At 36.0% G+C, this 17558-nt stretch overlaps 1 protein-coding gene across 3 annotated transcripts in view; it reads right to left on the reverse strand.

Moving 5' to 3' along the window:
- Nucleotides 1–5174: 5174 nt before the first annotated feature.
- Nucleotides 5175–17558, reverse strand: part of LOC139156308 (neurabin-2-like) — a 72664-nt gene continuing 60280 nt past the window's right edge. For 2 of the 3 annotated variants that reach the window (XM_070731764.1, XM_070731765.1), the window contains exons 17-19: nucleotides 14063–14179; nucleotides 11118–11306; nucleotides 5175–6369 (exon numbers count right to left, since the gene is read on the reverse strand). In XM_070731764.1, coding sequence (XP_070587865.1) covers nucleotides 6202–6369; nucleotides 11118–11306; nucleotides 14063–14179 — 474 coding nt within the window. In that variant the 3' untranslated portion in view covers nucleotides 5175–6201. The remainder of the gene's footprint in view (nucleotides 6370–11117; nucleotides 11307–14062; nucleotides 14180–17558) is intronic. The other variant, XM_070731766.1, reaches the window with a different exon arrangement.

Raw genomic sequence — 17558 nt, forward strand, 5'->3', positions numbered from 1 at the left:
ATTTTATTTATATTGTTTTCTGGCCTATTTCAATGATTCCAGTTATGTTTTTCAAGGCAGATTTGACAAATGACTTAAGGTGTTAAAAAACAAATTTCATTCCACTGAAATCAATTGAATACTGATATCACTGCTAATCTTTTACTCTTGTAGTTGCTTAAAGTGGTATGTCTGCTCAAAAATAAAAACACCCATTACACGAGTAAAGGACGTAGTTGGAAGCTGCAGACTTAAATACATTACATCATAAGTCCCATTGAATATCATTGGACTTAGGGCAGTGTTTCCCAACCTTGGCAACTTGAAGATATTTGGACTTCAACTCCCAGAATTCCCCAGCTGGGGAATTCTGGGAGTTGAAGTCCAAATATCTTCAAGTTGCCTAGGTTGGGAAACACTGACTTAGGGGGACAGAGAGAAGAAGATTGGCTTAACCCCCTCAGTGGATACTTGGGAAAGCATCATACACACCCTGAGAGATTTGACAGGTTGTATTTATAATAATAATAATAATAATTTAGTAGATTTGTATGCCGCCCCTCTGCGAAGACTCAGGGCGGATTTAGAACCTAGTTCTCATTTTCAAGTCAAAAGATAACTAGAACATTTTTTCGGACCGACTGAGATGAAAGTTTCAGAAGACCATTATAAGGAGATGAAATATAATGAATTTCACACCGATCAGTACAGAATGGATTGTGTGCAAAATGAAGCAACATACAGTGGTACCTCAAGATACTAACCCCTCGTCTTACGAACAACTCGTGATACGAACCCGGGGTTCAGAAAAATTTTGCCTCTTCTTACGAACTTTTTTCGAGTTACGAACCGGCGTTCGGAGACTGCTGGGAAGCGGCGCGGCTGTTTTAAAAGGTGACAGCCGGGCGGCGGGGCTTCCCAGAAGCCTCCCGAACGCCGGTTCGTAACTCGAACAAAGTTCGTAAGAAGAGGCAAAATTTTTCTGTACCCCGGGTTCGGTTCGGGAGGTTGCTGGGAAGCCCCCCAGCCCGGCTGTCACCTTTTAAAACAGCCGCGCCGCTTCCCAGCTGTCTCCCGAAGCTGAACACGGAAGTTCGGCTTTGGCGTTCGGCTTCAGGAGACAGCTGGGAAGCGGCGCGGCTGTTTTAAAAGGTTGCAGCCGGCCTGGGGGGCTTCCCAGCACCCCCCCAAACCCCGGGTTCGGGGGGGTGCTGGGAAGCCCCCCAGGCCGGCTGTCACCTTTTAAAACAGCCGCGCAGCTTCCCAGCAGTCGCCGAAAGCCGTTTTTTTGCAGGGGGTTTTGGTTGCACGGATTAATTGACTTTACATTGTTTCCTATGGGAAACAATGTTTCGTCTTACGAACCTTTCGTCATACGAACCTCCTCCTTGCACCAATTAAGTTCGTATCATGAGGTATTGCTGTACTTTTAAATTAAAACAAAACCAGCCCCATTTGCCTCTTATAGCTTTGGGTATTCTCTCACCAGGGAGGCTATTGTTGAGCAACAGTTCAGTGTCATTATGCCACTCCACTTACAATTAGCCGCCCCGAGTCTACGGAGAGGGGCGGCATACAAATCCAATAAATAAATAAGTAAATAAATAAAATTAGGAGACAATATCCTGTATTTTATCAAGAATCTTGAAGTAATAATATATTGTACCTACAAAAAATAATTATTGGTCAGAAGATGAATACATTTTCCCTTCCAGCAAAACGAGCCTTGGATTGTAAAACAATATTACAGATAGCTAATAGGGACAATTAAAACAATAAGAATGCAAAGCAGTTACAGTCGCTAGATAGATACATAAAATATTCATCTTCCTGCAAGTAAAACCATTTACTCAATACTAAAATTAGTTAATTTTCCTTCCATTGTGCTTTGTTGTGTTCTAGTATTTCAATTTTAAAGCTCTTTTATTTTTGAAATGCATCTTTTTATATTCCCCCCCACTCCCCAGTTATTCAGACAGACTGACCCTAGATGATACACAGTTATCCTCATCTGCAGTTGTGATAGAACATTTCAAATTTTGATGGAACAAAACTTTGCTTACTGTGAATCTTATTCCAATAGGGAACAGTGGCAGTTTGAATTAGCTTCATTGTTTTATCTTAGATCCATCAAAGAAAGGGTGGTGGCAGCCCATCCCGAGTGCTTCTTACCAATACGAAAATAGCCATGTTTAAAATGTTTTTTAAAACCTGTAGCCAATAATGAAAACAATTGTTCAGCCTAGCCATAGAACAGAGCCCATTGAGGAAGCATCATCAGGGGTCTCAGGTCAGATAGCCATGGAAGAAAGGCAACAAAATGACAAACTTCACCATAACAAAAAAAATTTACAATTCACCATGCTTACTTATCTTCCTTTTGTCCAAAATAAATCTCATTTATCGACTTGCCCATAAACCAAACTCCTTTGCACTGGTCCCCTCCTGCTCAAACAGCTCTGGACAATAGCAGTGATAGACCCTTTGCCTCTTGCTTTTATGCCTTCGTTATAAGCTCCATAGACCAAAGGTATCAAAAGACCCAGGACTCGTTTGGAAAACAGGCCTTTTTGTTCCACGTTTAGGAAACTTGAAAAAGCTGCTTTGAGTGCAAAGCATTTTAAATGTCTCAGTGCAAGTGTTTTTATGAAATGCTTTACATTCTTGTGGTTTTTTTTAATTGGAAATTGCTGACCACTTCTAGGCTGACTGGTGAAATTTTGGGGGGAAAAGGTCCTACGAGCAGCCCTATTAAATTCCTTATGAAAAGGTTCAGGCTGTTTAGTGGGAAAATAGTGTTTCTATTTTGCCCCCCCCCCACACACACACGTACCTTTAGGCAGCTGTTAGAAGAATAATGGAGAGTCTAGAGATGGCAACTAAGGAACACCCCTCTCAATTACAATGCTTAAGGCCATAATCCTTAACCCATTTTTATTTAAGAGAGTCTTAAAACAGTGCCAACGTATGTATGGATTTTAGATGAAAATCACACACTAGAACTACCTTTGTGTTGGGAAACTTTACATTTCCTCTATTAAGAAACTAAGATAAATGTATTAAATCACGGGATAAGATACCGATAGATCAGTGCTGGTAGTTTTCAAATAAACTACAGCACATAGTAAACCTACATTATGGAATTAATCATTGTTGGAAGGAAATAATTCCTTACATTGAATTATCAATTAGGAGCTGGATAGATGGATTTGGGCCTTGAAAAGTTAATTTTTCAAGCTCAGATGTCCATTTGTACCACAAGAAAATACAATTTGGGGCAAGGAACTAGAGAAAGAAATTAGTATTACCTATTTTTGAATGAACTACAATGTCAACAGCAGTCAAGTAAGCCTATGGTCTCATAATCCAATAATGAAGTTATCTGCCACGTGCCAGACTGCAAATGATACAAATAGGTTTAATAGACACCACTAGATTTGCGTATAGGCCTTTGGAGATATATATACTTAATATATATATATATATATATATATATATATATATATATTTATTATCCTTACTGAAATAAGATATTGGGTGTTTGACCATTCATATTACTGAAAGTTTATAGAAAATAATTGTTTATGCTACAAAGTGGATTTCTTTGTTGTTATTTTGAAGTTTGATTTCTATTAACACAGTATTTAAAATAATAATACACCTTTCAACTACATAAGGACAATAATTTTTGTATCTATTATTGTCCTTATGTAGTTGAAAAGTAAAATGGAAAGCAATCACAGTTTTTGTTTTTAGAATATTAGCCTTGTACTATGAAAAGTTGGATTTGTAAAAAAAATGACACTAATTTTGGTAAAAAATAATAAAGGTTGATTTTAAAAAAGGCCTATAGCTTATTGGATGGGTGATAGCTCCTGTTTCAGAAGAATTTTCAATTTGTTCTGGTCACAAGAAATGTTTAGTCTACTTCTCTGAATATATCTGACAAGGCGCTGAAACATTTACATTTTGAAAAGAACAGAAAGCAATCTCATCCCAAAAGGTTCAGACACAAGATAAAAGAAAATTTAAATCTGATCTTAGTCTAGGTAGTGGACAATCAGACTCTGAACATTCTGAATGCAGTTTTTATCGTTTACATTTTTTAATTGTCTCTTTCAGCTATCCAGATCAAGAGATCGAATCAGTGCAGTTAGTCGAAGCAAGGTGGTATTATATAATTTCCAAAGTTCCTGTTATTAACTGAGTTATAAGCTGCAGATAAGTCCATTAAAACAGCTCCTGTGATTTGATTGAAAGCCATCCTCTATATGCTGGGCAAGTTTAAGTACCTGACCTGTGCAGAAATCAGCTTTTTGTGAAATAAAGGGTTGGCTCAATAATAGCATTCTGTTTATTAGAACTCTTGTAGAGTTTAAAAGGATGGCAGGTGAGGAAAGTTTTACAAACAATCATTGATTGTTATGTTCTTTCCAAATTTCAAATATTCAATAACCTGGGCTTGCCTCCAGATCATTGGAATATACTTTTGAGTCCATACAAGTATTAAAAAGTGATAACTTCCTTATAAAAATCACCATTTTAAAAAAATTATTCAACATGAATATCATCCAATCCCATTCTTCATATCTTGAATTACTGTTTCTGCTTTTTCTCTATAAAAGGATGAGGTTAATACACTGGCCTCCCCTTCCACTGTCCTTGGAAGCCTGAATTTGTTAAGTCTCCCCTTAATCCTGCCGTTTAACAATGGCTGATGAGCTATTCGGTTTGCCCTGATGTTCTTTCATTGACATGAATTTGTTGGATCATTATTCAGATGTTTCAAGTTTCCAACCCTTCTGACTATTATTTGGCAAATCATTTGATTACAGGATGGCCTTCTATTTCAGCAAGGAGTACCGCTACAAAATCGTCTGCTTCAATTGTTTCTTCAGAGAATGAGTTTTCTTCAAACGTTGTAGAATAGTTATTAAGATGAGGCATAATATCTGGAGAGCCCTGGTACAAAGTGAGTTTGACATCCTTTAGGAATAGATTTTCTGGGCGCCTAACGTACAGATTTAACAAAAAGAAATGACCATCATTTTCTGTGAAAAATGTGAAAAGCTTATGTGAAAAATGAATCATAATTTGGGCTATTTGAAGCAGTAGGGTTCCCCCCCCCCCAACATTTTTCCTATTAGATTACATTGTGCAATGTTCACAAGAGTTAATAACATTCCAAAATTCAATTTTTTTTTTTTGAACAAAATTTATTCCATTTTGCAAAAGTGACATTCTAAGATAGTGTATTTAACAAAAGATTGTGCTGCTGCTCAATGGCATATCAATTGTGACTTACACCGTTCTGGAGAACAAATAATTATTCATGAAAACAAAGACATGTTAAAGTCTACAGTGTAAATATGTATAATGTGGAAACCTCATGTTTAAATGAAGAGAGATAATAATTCTATCTGGAAATAGTAAATCTGGAAGACCAACAGCATTGTAAAAACCATCAAAAATATAATTTGGTCCTCAAACTTTTCAGTAGGAAAGGGTTATGCATTCTGATGTTATTAATCATGAACTATAAAATCCATTGTATACAAAAGTATATAAAAGATAACTTTTGAAGTCATGCTTAACATATTCAAAACATAGAAAAATGTATTTTAGAAAATATTAATGAATTATATTATTACAATGATTTGAAATTAAAATGAACTCTGAAAAATACAGATTGTAAACACTTCATTACATTAGATTAAATTAATTTCCTATTACTTTTTAAAACTTAATTTCTTTCTATACAATACTATCGGCCACAAACTATCTCCAACAGAACAGAATGACCCGATAGCATCTTTTCACTACATACCCCCATTATACTATAATTTGTGTGACATCTTGTGTTTTAATAAATTGTATATGCCATTTCCAAAGACACTTCAGGGAATTAGCCAGACACATATATACACATTTCTTGAAAAATAGTTAATTTAATATCCATTAATACAAGTTAATAATCTAAATATAAAAATTGAAAATATTTTAATGCAACTGTATAAATGGGAAAGGACTAGAAATCAGCTAAACTAAGCCTATAAAAATGTAAAACTACCATTTTCTTCCCTTGATCATTATACAGAAATATACAGTTGTTACATTTTCTCAAGTTGGATTCTTATCCAATAAAGACTGAAGCATTATATTGATATAGCTCTAGTTTAGCTCCAGCTATCCCAGAAGAAAGTAGTATGTTATCAAATCATGTTAGCAGTTTGATTCCACAGCAGCCACCAATTTGCCAGTTTTCCGCACTTCCTTTTCTTTCTTCTGAAACTTTTCTTTCTGTTTCTCCAGTTTTTCTTGTGTTTTTTTAATATCTTTAATTTTTTTCTTTATTGTTGATCGGTCATTTTGACTGGATACTCCTAAAGCCTTTGAAAGAAAAGGTATGTTGAGCAGAGCAGAATATAGCGAAACGAGTCTTTTATTGTAGCATTAATTTTCATAAACAAAAAAATGAAATTTTAACATATTTTCCCTGTATCAGCTACAGCAGAAATTAAAAGGTCCACTTCTACGGCTTCCTCCACAGAAGCAATTGGCAACATTATTGAAAAGAAGTTATCAATATGTGGGAGATAATCAGTTTTTTAGCACCACTCTAGGCTAAATTGCAGATATGTTAAACATCTGACTGACTATCGGGTCTTGGTTGGGAAATAGCAGGCTCAGACCTAACCCAAACAGACTGGAGGAACTATATGGATTCAGAAACCCATGACTTGATAGGGTGCCAGGGAGAGAAAACTCATAATCCAGGTGTACTTGACTCATGGTTCTTGCTGGAAAGTGGAGCTTAGTTTTGGTAAAAATGGAATGATTTTAAATGGAGTTACAGTTGCCAGTAGTAGCAGTAGTAGTTGTCATTGTTATTGCTATTATTGTTGTTGTTGTTGTTATTATTAATAATAATAACTTGTTGTATACATCACTAACTCCATTTTAGACTGTTCCTATAAACAAACAAATGTAGCAAACCTATTAAAATTGTTTGTCATGATGATCTTTGAATCTTTATTGATTCTTTGAAATTCTTAGATTGTTCTTAGTCTGAATCCAGTCTGGAATCAACCCCAATGTGTTTCAGTGCAGCTAAATGCATTAGACCACAGCTGGGTTCTACCCAGTTCAGGCCGGTTCGCCCGAACCAGTAGCAACCTGCTGATGACGTCACAGAACCCAATCAGTCGATATTGGTCCATCAAGGCTGCCATCTTTTGGGGGGGGGATTTTTTTCTTCTGCGCATGTACAGAATGCGAGTTTCCAGCACTTCATATGCATTGCCATCTTGTTTTTGGCAATGTCAAGGGGAGGATTTTTTTGCTACTGCGCATGCATGCACCCACACAACGTGCACTCACGCCCACGCGGCGCAGGAGGAAGTGAACTGGCAGCAAGGTAAGTTAGAAAAACTCTTCAGAATCTTTCTTCTAAAAACAGTTCTATAGAATCTAAAACCCAATAACCAGTTCTAAACATATTTGTAAATAGCAGCTGCTTTTTATTACCATGTAGAGACTGCTACAAATTCTGAGGGAGCTTACAAAAAATTTATTGTGGTATAGGATTTTGAAGGGAAAAAAATGGAATATCATTCAGAGAATATGTATGTAAGTAAATAGATGTACCAAATAAAGAGTAGCCAATAGAAAACAATTAGGATTCTAACACCTCCTCAGTCAAGATCACTGGTTTACTCTAACAGCAAATTCTGAAATAACTTCATAGGATAATTATGAAAATTAAAAGAAAATCCATATACTGTATACCATGCTGTATTTCCTAAAAAGAATATATGAAATCACAGTAATGTTTTAAACAGATGTAATATAAATTTTAATCAGCAGGTGGCAACCTCTGATAAGACTATAAACCCATTTTGGCTTTTTTAGCATCTTACATCATGCACTTACAATTCTCTTTCTCAACCCAAATAAAAACTAAAAAAAATAAAATTGGATAGATTATACATTACATCCTACAGTATCGTGAATCTCCAAAGACCCGCAATGGGGTCCTCTTTGTAGACTTTAGTTCAGCATTTGACACCATCATACTGGACATTCTCTTAACTAAACTACCAAATCAGCTAGCAGTACCTGAACACACTTGTAAGTGGATCACAAGCTTCCTAAGAGACAGGAAGCAGCAGGTGAAGCTAGGAAAAATCACAGCAGATACCTGTACAATTAGCACAGCCCTTCACAAGGCTGTGTACTCTCACTACTTCTCTCTATATACTAATGACTGCATCTCAGACAATCCATTTGTTAAACTTTGCAGATGATACAACAGTGATTGGTCTCATTCGAGACAACAATGAAACCGCATACAGACAGGAGGTTGAACAACTAGCCTCGTGGTACAACCAGAATCTAGAACTGAACACACTCAAAACCGTAAAAATGGTGGTAGACATTAGGAGAAACCCTCCCATCCTACCACCTCTTACAATACTAGACAACACAGTATTAACAGTAAAGACCTTCACATTTCTAAATCATATCATCTCAAGACCTAAAATGGTCACCTACGATCAAAAACATTATCAAAAAAGTACGACAAGGAATGGTTCTTTCTGCGCCAACTGAGGAAGCTCAAACTGCCCAAGAAGCTGCTGATACAGTTCTACAGAGGAATCATTGAGTCTGTCATCTGCACCTCTATAACTATCTGGTTTGGTTCTGCAACCCAACAAGACCGACACAGACTTCAGATGATAATCAGAACTGCAGAAAAAATAATTGCTGCCAACCTGCCTTCCACTGAGGACCTGTATACTGCACGAGTCAAAAGGGCTGTGAAAATAGTTACTGACCCTTTGCATCATGGACAAACTGTTTCAACTCCTACCCTCAAAACTTCATTATAGAGCAGTGTTTTTCAACCAGTGTGCCATGCGGAAATTAAACATGGGCCCCCAAACTACGGCCCGCATCCCGGATACGGCCCGCGGAGGCCATTTATCCGGACCGCTGCCAGCCGCCTTCATCCGAACATAAACATTCCCGTCACAATCCCTCCAGCTATCAGCGACAGGAAGAGTGGAGGCACAGGGAACGCTCACTGACCAATCACCTTCTAGGATTCATCCTGACCACTAGCAATGAACCAATAGCAGGCCGCCTCTCATAAAGCTAAAGCTTGGACAGTTTTTGGTTATCTGTTGCCAAGGAGTTCCCCATTCTAGCCAACAAAGCTGTTTTGACATTGCTCCCGTTTTCAACCACATATCTATGTGAGCTGACCTTCTCAAGCTTGACTGTGATAAAAACTAAAAACAGAGAGAGACTGAGAACTGTTGAGGAAGAGCTTTGTGTGTGTCTTTCTACCATTCCTGCCTGGATATCCCTTTTGTGTTCATCGAAACAGGCCCAGGTTTCATACTAAGTGAGTATAAATACGTTTAAAAGCTATATTATTAACTATATGTATAATATGTACTGTGTTAGAGTGTCATTTTGTGTCATTTTGGTTGGCGGTGTGCCCAAGGATTTTGTAAATGTAAAAAATGTGCCACGGCTCAAAAAAGGTTGAAAATCACTGCTATACAGCACTGCACACCAAGACAACTAGACACAAGAACTGTTTTTTCCTGAATGCCATCACTCTGCTAAACAAATAATCCCCTCAACACTGTCAAACTATTTACTAAGTCTGCACTACTATTACTACTAGATTTTTTCTCATCATGCCTGTGACTCATCTCCTCCCACTTATGAATATATAACTGTAACATGTTGCTTATATCCTTAAGATTCCTATTAATATTGTTTCCTGATTGCTTATTTGACCCCATGACAATCATTAAGTGTTGTAACTCATGATCCTTGACAAATGTACAGTGGTACCTCATGATACAAACCCCTTGTCATATGAACTTTCCGAGATACGAACCCAGGGTTCGGAAATTTTTTGCCTCTTCTTCCGAACTTTTTCCATCTTATGAACCCGCCGTCCGAACGCCGAACCCGGAAGTTCGGCAAAAGTTTGGGTTTGGTGTTTGGGTTCGGGTGACCGCCGAGAAGCCCCGCCGCCCGGCTGTCGCCTTTTGAAACAGCCGGGGGGCTTCTCGGCGTCCTCCCGAACGCCCAACCCAGAAGTTTAGCTTCCGGGTTCGGCGTTCGGGAGGCTGCTGAGAAGCCCCGCTGCCCGGCTGTTGTCTTTTGAAACAGCTGAGGGGCTTCTCGACATTCTCCCAAACGCCCAACCTGGAAGTTTAGCAAAAGTTCGGGTTCGGCGTTCGGGTTCAGGAGGACGCTGAGAAGCCCCGCCGCCCGGTTGTCAGCTTTGCAAAAGAGCCGTGGAGCTGTCAGGCCGGTTGGGAGGCTCAAACGAAGGTGGGGAATCCCAATAGGGAATTCCATGGGCAGAGCTTTGATGTCACGAAGACATCCTTCCTGGAGTCCACGTTTCGGCCGGCCAGGAAGGACGTCTTCGTGACGTCAAAGTCACAGAAAGAGCATGTAAAATCTAGAACAAATTACAAATTAATGTTATAAACTCTAGGTAGGAAGAACATACATCCCAGAGACCAATTAGAGCACACACAGTTGGCCTCCTCCAGGTCCCGTCAGCTAAATAATGCAGGTTGGCGGGACCTCAGGGGAGGGCCTTCTCTGTTGCTGCCACAGCTTTATAGAATCAACTCCCTCCCGAGGTCCGTACAGCCCCACCCTGCTGGCTTTTCGTAAGGCCACAAAGACCTGGCTATGCCAGCAGGCTTGGGGACCCTAAATCAACCACTAACTTGTCCGTGTATATGAATTGGTATGAATGATTAGTATGTGTGTTTTTAACTGTTTTCAAGTTTTAATTTGGATTTTACAAATTGCTTGGGTTTTTCTTCTTCTTTTTATTGTTATTGTTATTGCAATTTTATATTGTTGTGAGCTGCCCTGAGTCCTTTGGGATTGGAGGGCATAGAAGTATGTATGTATGTATGTATGTACGTACGTACGAATGAATAAATAAATATTATTTTGAAATCAAAAACTCCATTGAATACAATACACTGTTCCACCCAAGATTTTACTAAATATAGTAAAAATAGTATCCTGTTATAGTTTATACTATTTCCTTAAACATTATACAGATTTACACAGAAACATGTGCTTACTTTCAACTTTTCACTGTCAAGCAGCATTAACTGTTGTCCATCAACATTCTTGGTGGTGAATTCCGAGATATACTGCTCCATGTTCATTCCCATTAGCCAGTGGCAGACCTGTTGTGTAGTCCATTCAGAAATGGGCCTGTTGTGCCACTGGTTTTGTTTTCCTGTAGCTGAAGGTTCATCATCTATGGTCTGATTGAGCAAAATCAAATTAATCAATTTTTCCCAATAAATAATAGTTTAATTTTATCGACTTTAAAACTCAAAAATAATTAACATTTCCAGTGTTTTAAAATCTTAGAAGGCTTTCACAATGGATTTCAAGTTAAGATTTTAAAACATACCTGTGTCAAAACAGGTTTAATCATTAGATCTCTGAGACCATTCCTTACATTGTTCTCCATATAAAATGTTAACATCTTTTAAACACACGAGTCAGTTACTCTTTAGAAGTTAAATAACATTTCATGTTGTTTTTATGTGCGTAATAGCACAAAGTGAGCATCATTAAGACAAAGAACAAGCCTTGCCAAAACCCTGGCATTATTGTACTTATAGGAACAATTTTATAAATTACAACTGTTATTAACTTCACTAATTATATAATTAAACTGGTGAAATGCAGAAAGATAATTTGAAATTAATGGTAAAAACCCTTTAGGTTCTGGTCTTCTAAGTACAGAATAATGATTGAAAAATCTATGGTTGTTTCTTTTACATTGCAAAGCTTCCTGGAACTTAAAGATGGACCAATTTTTTTAAAAGGGAAAAACTTAATGAAATCCGAAACCAATTTTATATTGCTTGACTTAGGCATGTAATTTATGTTAATTCAGTGGATGAGCCAATGGAAGCAATTTTAATGCTTACTTATGTATACATAATTTCATGTTGGTTTTAATATATAAATAACTGCAAAGTATTCTTTTATTGGCGAATTGGTTTGTTTCCCTAGTTTCCCAGTATTGCTAAGAGAACTACAGAGACCACATTGTCATTATTACCACTTCTAACAACAGTAAAATTTCTATCCAAAAAATAAAGATGTGATGTGGGCTTTCTAAAAAAATGGATACAATCTTTGACTACAGAAAATAATCTTAATGTCATCTACTGAGCAAAACACAGTGTCCATTCTTTATGCAGAATAGTTTTACTTTAAAATGTTGACAGTGCATTCCAATTTTTCTGACATCAATTTCTCCTGTCATTATAACCCAAATTACTTTACATATTTCTCCTATAGCAGAATACACTTCTAGCAAGTAGTTGATGATCTGATTGACACATTTGATTCTGGAATTTCATCCTGCTTGCTAAAAACTGGCAATTTACTATTTATTTTGCATGTTTTTCCTGGACCAAGATGCGCTACTCATTTCAAATTCACAACAAAAGAGAAAGTCTAAAATGCCTCAAGTTTAAATTCAATTACTGTGCATGCATGGGCCAGCCCACTGCTTGTGCGGCCCAATTCCTAATAGGCCATGGCCTGGTAGTAAGCCATGGCCTGGGGGTTGGGGATCTGCTGTAAACTTTAATGTATTTTTGTTCACTGTATTTAACATGTTGTAAAATGGGGATTAAATGGCTGTGCCAATCCCATTTTAATTTTTTGGCTACAGTACCATTATTCAGGAGTTCATTATCAAATTTTAATATATATTGCAAAGTTGGAGAAACTAGGAGACGAAAAGCAGTGCACAAGGTACAGATTGCCTTTCCTTACTTTAGTGTATCAAGCAAACCAGAGAAACCAGAATATTTCTTTTAAATAATGAAAAGAAAGCCATAATTTTAAACAAAACATGGATGGAGCCATCATTCTCATCCAGCCAAAATCAACTCATGTTTCTAACAAAGAAAATAAACAGCCAAAAATAATTAAACTACTTTAAAAATACAACATTCTTAAGACAACTGGAAGACACAGATACAGGAAAATAATTTAAACTAAATTCTTACAAAGTAACCCCAAAACAGAAATTATTAGCAAAAATGCTTTATTAGAGTAAACTATATGTAGGCTATAAACCACAAAAAGGACTCTTAACACTTATCAGCAAATGATGATTTTATCTTTTATCACAAACAAAAACAAAACAAAAGCTGTCATTCAATCCTGCATAATTTTGGAAGACAGTTTTTCCACTTGAAAAAAAGGACTTCATAAAGATTCTAAAATAATTTCAATGGCTAGAAGACTAAAAGACTGAAAGTTTTTCCACTTGAAAAAAAGGACTTCATAAAGATTCTAAAATAATTTCAATGGCTAGAAGACTAAAAGACTGAAAGTTTTTCCACTTGAAAAAAAGGACTTCATAAAGATTCTAAAATAATTTCAATGGCTAGAAGACTAAAAGACTGAAGAAGCATCTTAGCATGGAAAATGGCACTTGAGAACTCTGTAGTTCCATTAGAAATGCCATTTACATGCCATTCATATTAACCCAATCGCCAGCATCCTTATGAAATGTGTTGGATTCATTAAAGCTACTCAAAATAAATAAACCATAGATTTCAGTTGCAATTAAAAATGTTGTGCTTATTAGACTCATGTTTGGAAAGATAAATGTCTTTTCACAGATACATTTTCTAAATGATGGTTTTATTTGTATATGGTTTGTAGCATTTACTACAATTTATTTAAAAATAAATTATAATAAATAATTGATAAAATTATCACTTCATTTAAATAATTAAAAAATACCATTTATTATATTTAGAAATACATATAATAAATTTATTGTACATTTACTATTTAATTTACAAAATTCCATGGAAAGTAATGATAATACTGACAAAGAAAAAAAATGTATTGAACTTAAATAGCAGACCAAAAATACTGGCTAGGATAACTAATGCCTATTGTTATGTTAGGCAAACTGAAATGACAAGGTGGTCTGAATTGTGACATTAACAACACACACAGACACACTGAAACTCACCTCATCTGAAGAGAAGGTTAAAGTGTGTGAACGCCCTGAAAGATTAGGCTCTGCCACTAACCCTGATAGATCACAACTTGGCTTGCTATGATATGAATCATCTATGAAAATTCTACTCTGCAAACAAGTGAAAATAATGTTTTGTTAACTTATCCCTTGGAATTAATCACAAGGAGACAAAGTACCTTTTTTCAAATGTAAAAAAAAGCACCTACTTAAGTTTAAGTTTTAAGTTTTTTTAGATTTGTATGCCGCCCCTCTCCGAAGACTCGGGGCGGCTCACAACAACAGCAATACAATATACAAAGTACAAATCTAATATAAGTTTAAAACAATTTAAAACCCATAAATATTAAAAAATGATCATTACTACACCTACTTAACAATAGCATTAATCTATATATCTACAATAATATTCATCACTTATACAATCATTTATGTATTACTTCCCAACATATAATATATATATATATTGAGGTTTTATCAGTAGGAAGGAAGTCTTTTAGGAATACAGGGTTAGTGACGAAGTTATTCCTTGAGACCAGTGGTCACCTCAGATACAAAGTTATAAATATTAATGGAAAATGGAGATTTCTACTAGCAGCATTAGCTACTAGTTTATTTCCAATAATGCAATTTTGTTTGTTGCACCTTCCTGTTGCAGCCTTTTTATTTTGGAGTTTCCTTCCAATCCTCAGAAATGTATTTTTATTGGATTGATAAGAAGTAGGATTTTTTGGATTGGTAAGAAGAAGTGCTTACATGGGCAGACAAGGCAAAAATTCTTTCTCCTGAAGATAACACCAAATCTTATGGGAAATGTAATTTTAGGATTTTGTCTATCACAACCATATGGCTGTAGAGATACATTTCAAAACAGTTTGGATTGCAATTCTGAGTATTTGTTTATTTAGCTAGAATAGTCATCCAAAAGGAAAAAAGAAACAAAAATGCATAATTCAAATTTTTGTAGGAAAATTAAAATGGGTGATTTGGGGTTTTTTTCTTTTATTAAAAGTATAAGCTGTTTGATTCTGTTTTATGTCTGGGTGACATCTAAGTTTAAAATAACAGAATTCAGTAATGAAAATGTCTGAAAAATATTAACAATGAAATCTCATACATCAAACATCATAAGGGACAATGACACATTCTAGTTCAAGGTTCGGGAAAGAACCATATTTAAGGACTTATTTAAATAAGGTCAGAGTGGTGACCATATAAATCTCTGGAGAGAATATTGTTTCAAAGAACAACTGCTATGATTCCTATGTCCAATCCAACAATTCCTATATCCTATCAGGTGTTATTACTTAATTGATGGGTTTTGGGGTGTTCCCATTCTGCTGAATTATATAGCATGGGCAAAAACTATAGAATAATGAACCAGAGCTTTTGGGAACCAGGGACTGGTTTTGTTGAAGACAATTTTCCCACAAACCGGGGGCATGGGGGCAAGGGGATGTGCAACCTACATCCCGTGCATGCACATTTTTGCTTATCCGTGCTCATCTACACTTATGTGGCCCAGTTCCTAACAGGCCACAGACCGATATTGGTCTGCAGCCCAGGGTTTGGGGGGCCCTGCTACAGAAGACAGGCAGATAAACATAACCCATACCAATTTTATAGATAATCACTAACACAATGAATAATACCTAGAAGCTTACTAACAACCAGGGCACCTTAAGAATTGGAGGTGTTGTGTGGGCATGCCCATGCTAGTGCATTTTGGATCAGTTGCAGTAAGTGGCTTCTACTCATGAACACTAATGCAGTAGCTTAAACATGAGTGATCAAAGCATGAATTGGCCCTAGCTGACATAGGCTCTTTGAATAGAAACTATAGTTCAAGAATATTCACAAGTTATATAACAGTCCTAATATTTCAGAATTAAAGAGAGAACATTTCCAGATCTAGGTAGTCCAAAGAAACTGTTATTCAGTTTTGCCATGGTTAAGTTTAAGCTTATTCCTCCCCAAACAGTTCTACATACACTTCCGACACAATTGACAAGATTTTGACATCAACAACTGGGTCAATTAGGGGTTAACTTGAAAGACGGAACAAAGGGGGGAAAAATAAGGGATAACTATTTTGATTCTAATTATGCTTGTTAAAAATAAGCTTAAAATATAGGTACATACTTGCATATTAAGTGGAAAAGGGTGTAGGTTATATTTATTTTTATGCGTATATCCTGTCTCCCTGCGCAAAACAAACTTTTTGTCCAAATATGAAATACATTTAATTATTTACTTTTTCACTGTTTCAGGAAAATAATGTGTGGAAAAGCAGTAGATATATTGCTCCCTTTCTCTCCATCTTGGTCAATTTAAATTCAAATTTAATGTTTATTTCATTAATGTTTTACATTGGCATTTTTATTTATTTATTTATTTTAAATTGCCTAGAATTGCCTTTGGCAAGGTGAGTGGCGTATTAGTTTAATAAATACGTTCCAAATGTATATCATACATACAAAGATGAAAAGTATTTACAGGTAGTCCTTGACTTATGATTGCTCACGTAACAACTGTTCGAAGTTACAACATGCTCGAAAAAAGTTACTTACAATTTGTCCTCAAAGTTACAACTGTCCTACCATGATCACATTTTGGACACTTGACAACCAACTTACACTTACACCTGGTTGTAGCATCCTGTAATCATTTGATTATGTTTCATGATTTTTTTACTCTTGGTTGTTGTTTTTTTTGCTTTTTCTTCAAAAAACACCCATTAGATGAGCTTGATTTCTACTTATGATCCTGTGATAAAAATGGCTATAAAATAAGAGTCTGATAAATATGGTGACTCAACTTATGACAGCAATGATTTATGACCAAAATTCCAGGCTCAATTGTGGTAGTGAGGTGAGGACTACTTATATCTATTTAGCAACTTAATATTTCATTGCCCAGAGACACTGAACCTATTTAAAACTTTTAAGTTGCTGAACATTACATGCAAGTACAACTCATTTAGTATTTGTTATTTAGGCTGCATTATAAACAAATGCTGCTCAAGATTAATGATCAGAATCACCAAGGGAACAGGTAGCTTAACTAAAATTAGACTTAATAAAAGCTAAAATTAGACTTAATAAAAAAGTATCTTCAATGGGGATTTGAAGAGCAATGAGTAGAGTTGATTAGAAACACGCTCTTTAAAGCTACTTATATTTTTCTTGAAGAGGTTCCGCTTTTACATAATGAAACAGCATGAGAAAAATGTTAAACAGTAAACTTTACCAGATTGAGTTAATAACAACATACAGTAAGTTTAACTAGTTTTAACAGCAACTCACAGGATGTCATCATAATAGAATGTGAAACTACTTGTTTAATAGACCTACGTTTAATAATTTGCAAAAAGCATTTGTGCAATAGCTAAATTGTGCAAGATGAATTACAATATGGATTTGAATTAAGTGGTGATTCTACAACTATTATTTTGCACCAACTAAATGATCCCATTTGATATGAGTCAATC

Source organism: Erythrolamprus reginae, chromosome 1 (genome assembly GCF_031021105.1).
Source record: "Erythrolamprus reginae isolate rEryReg1 chromosome 1, rEryReg1.hap1, whole genome shotgun sequence".
NCBI lineage: Eukaryota > Metazoa > Chordata > Lepidosauria > Squamata > Dipsadidae > Erythrolamprus > Erythrolamprus reginae.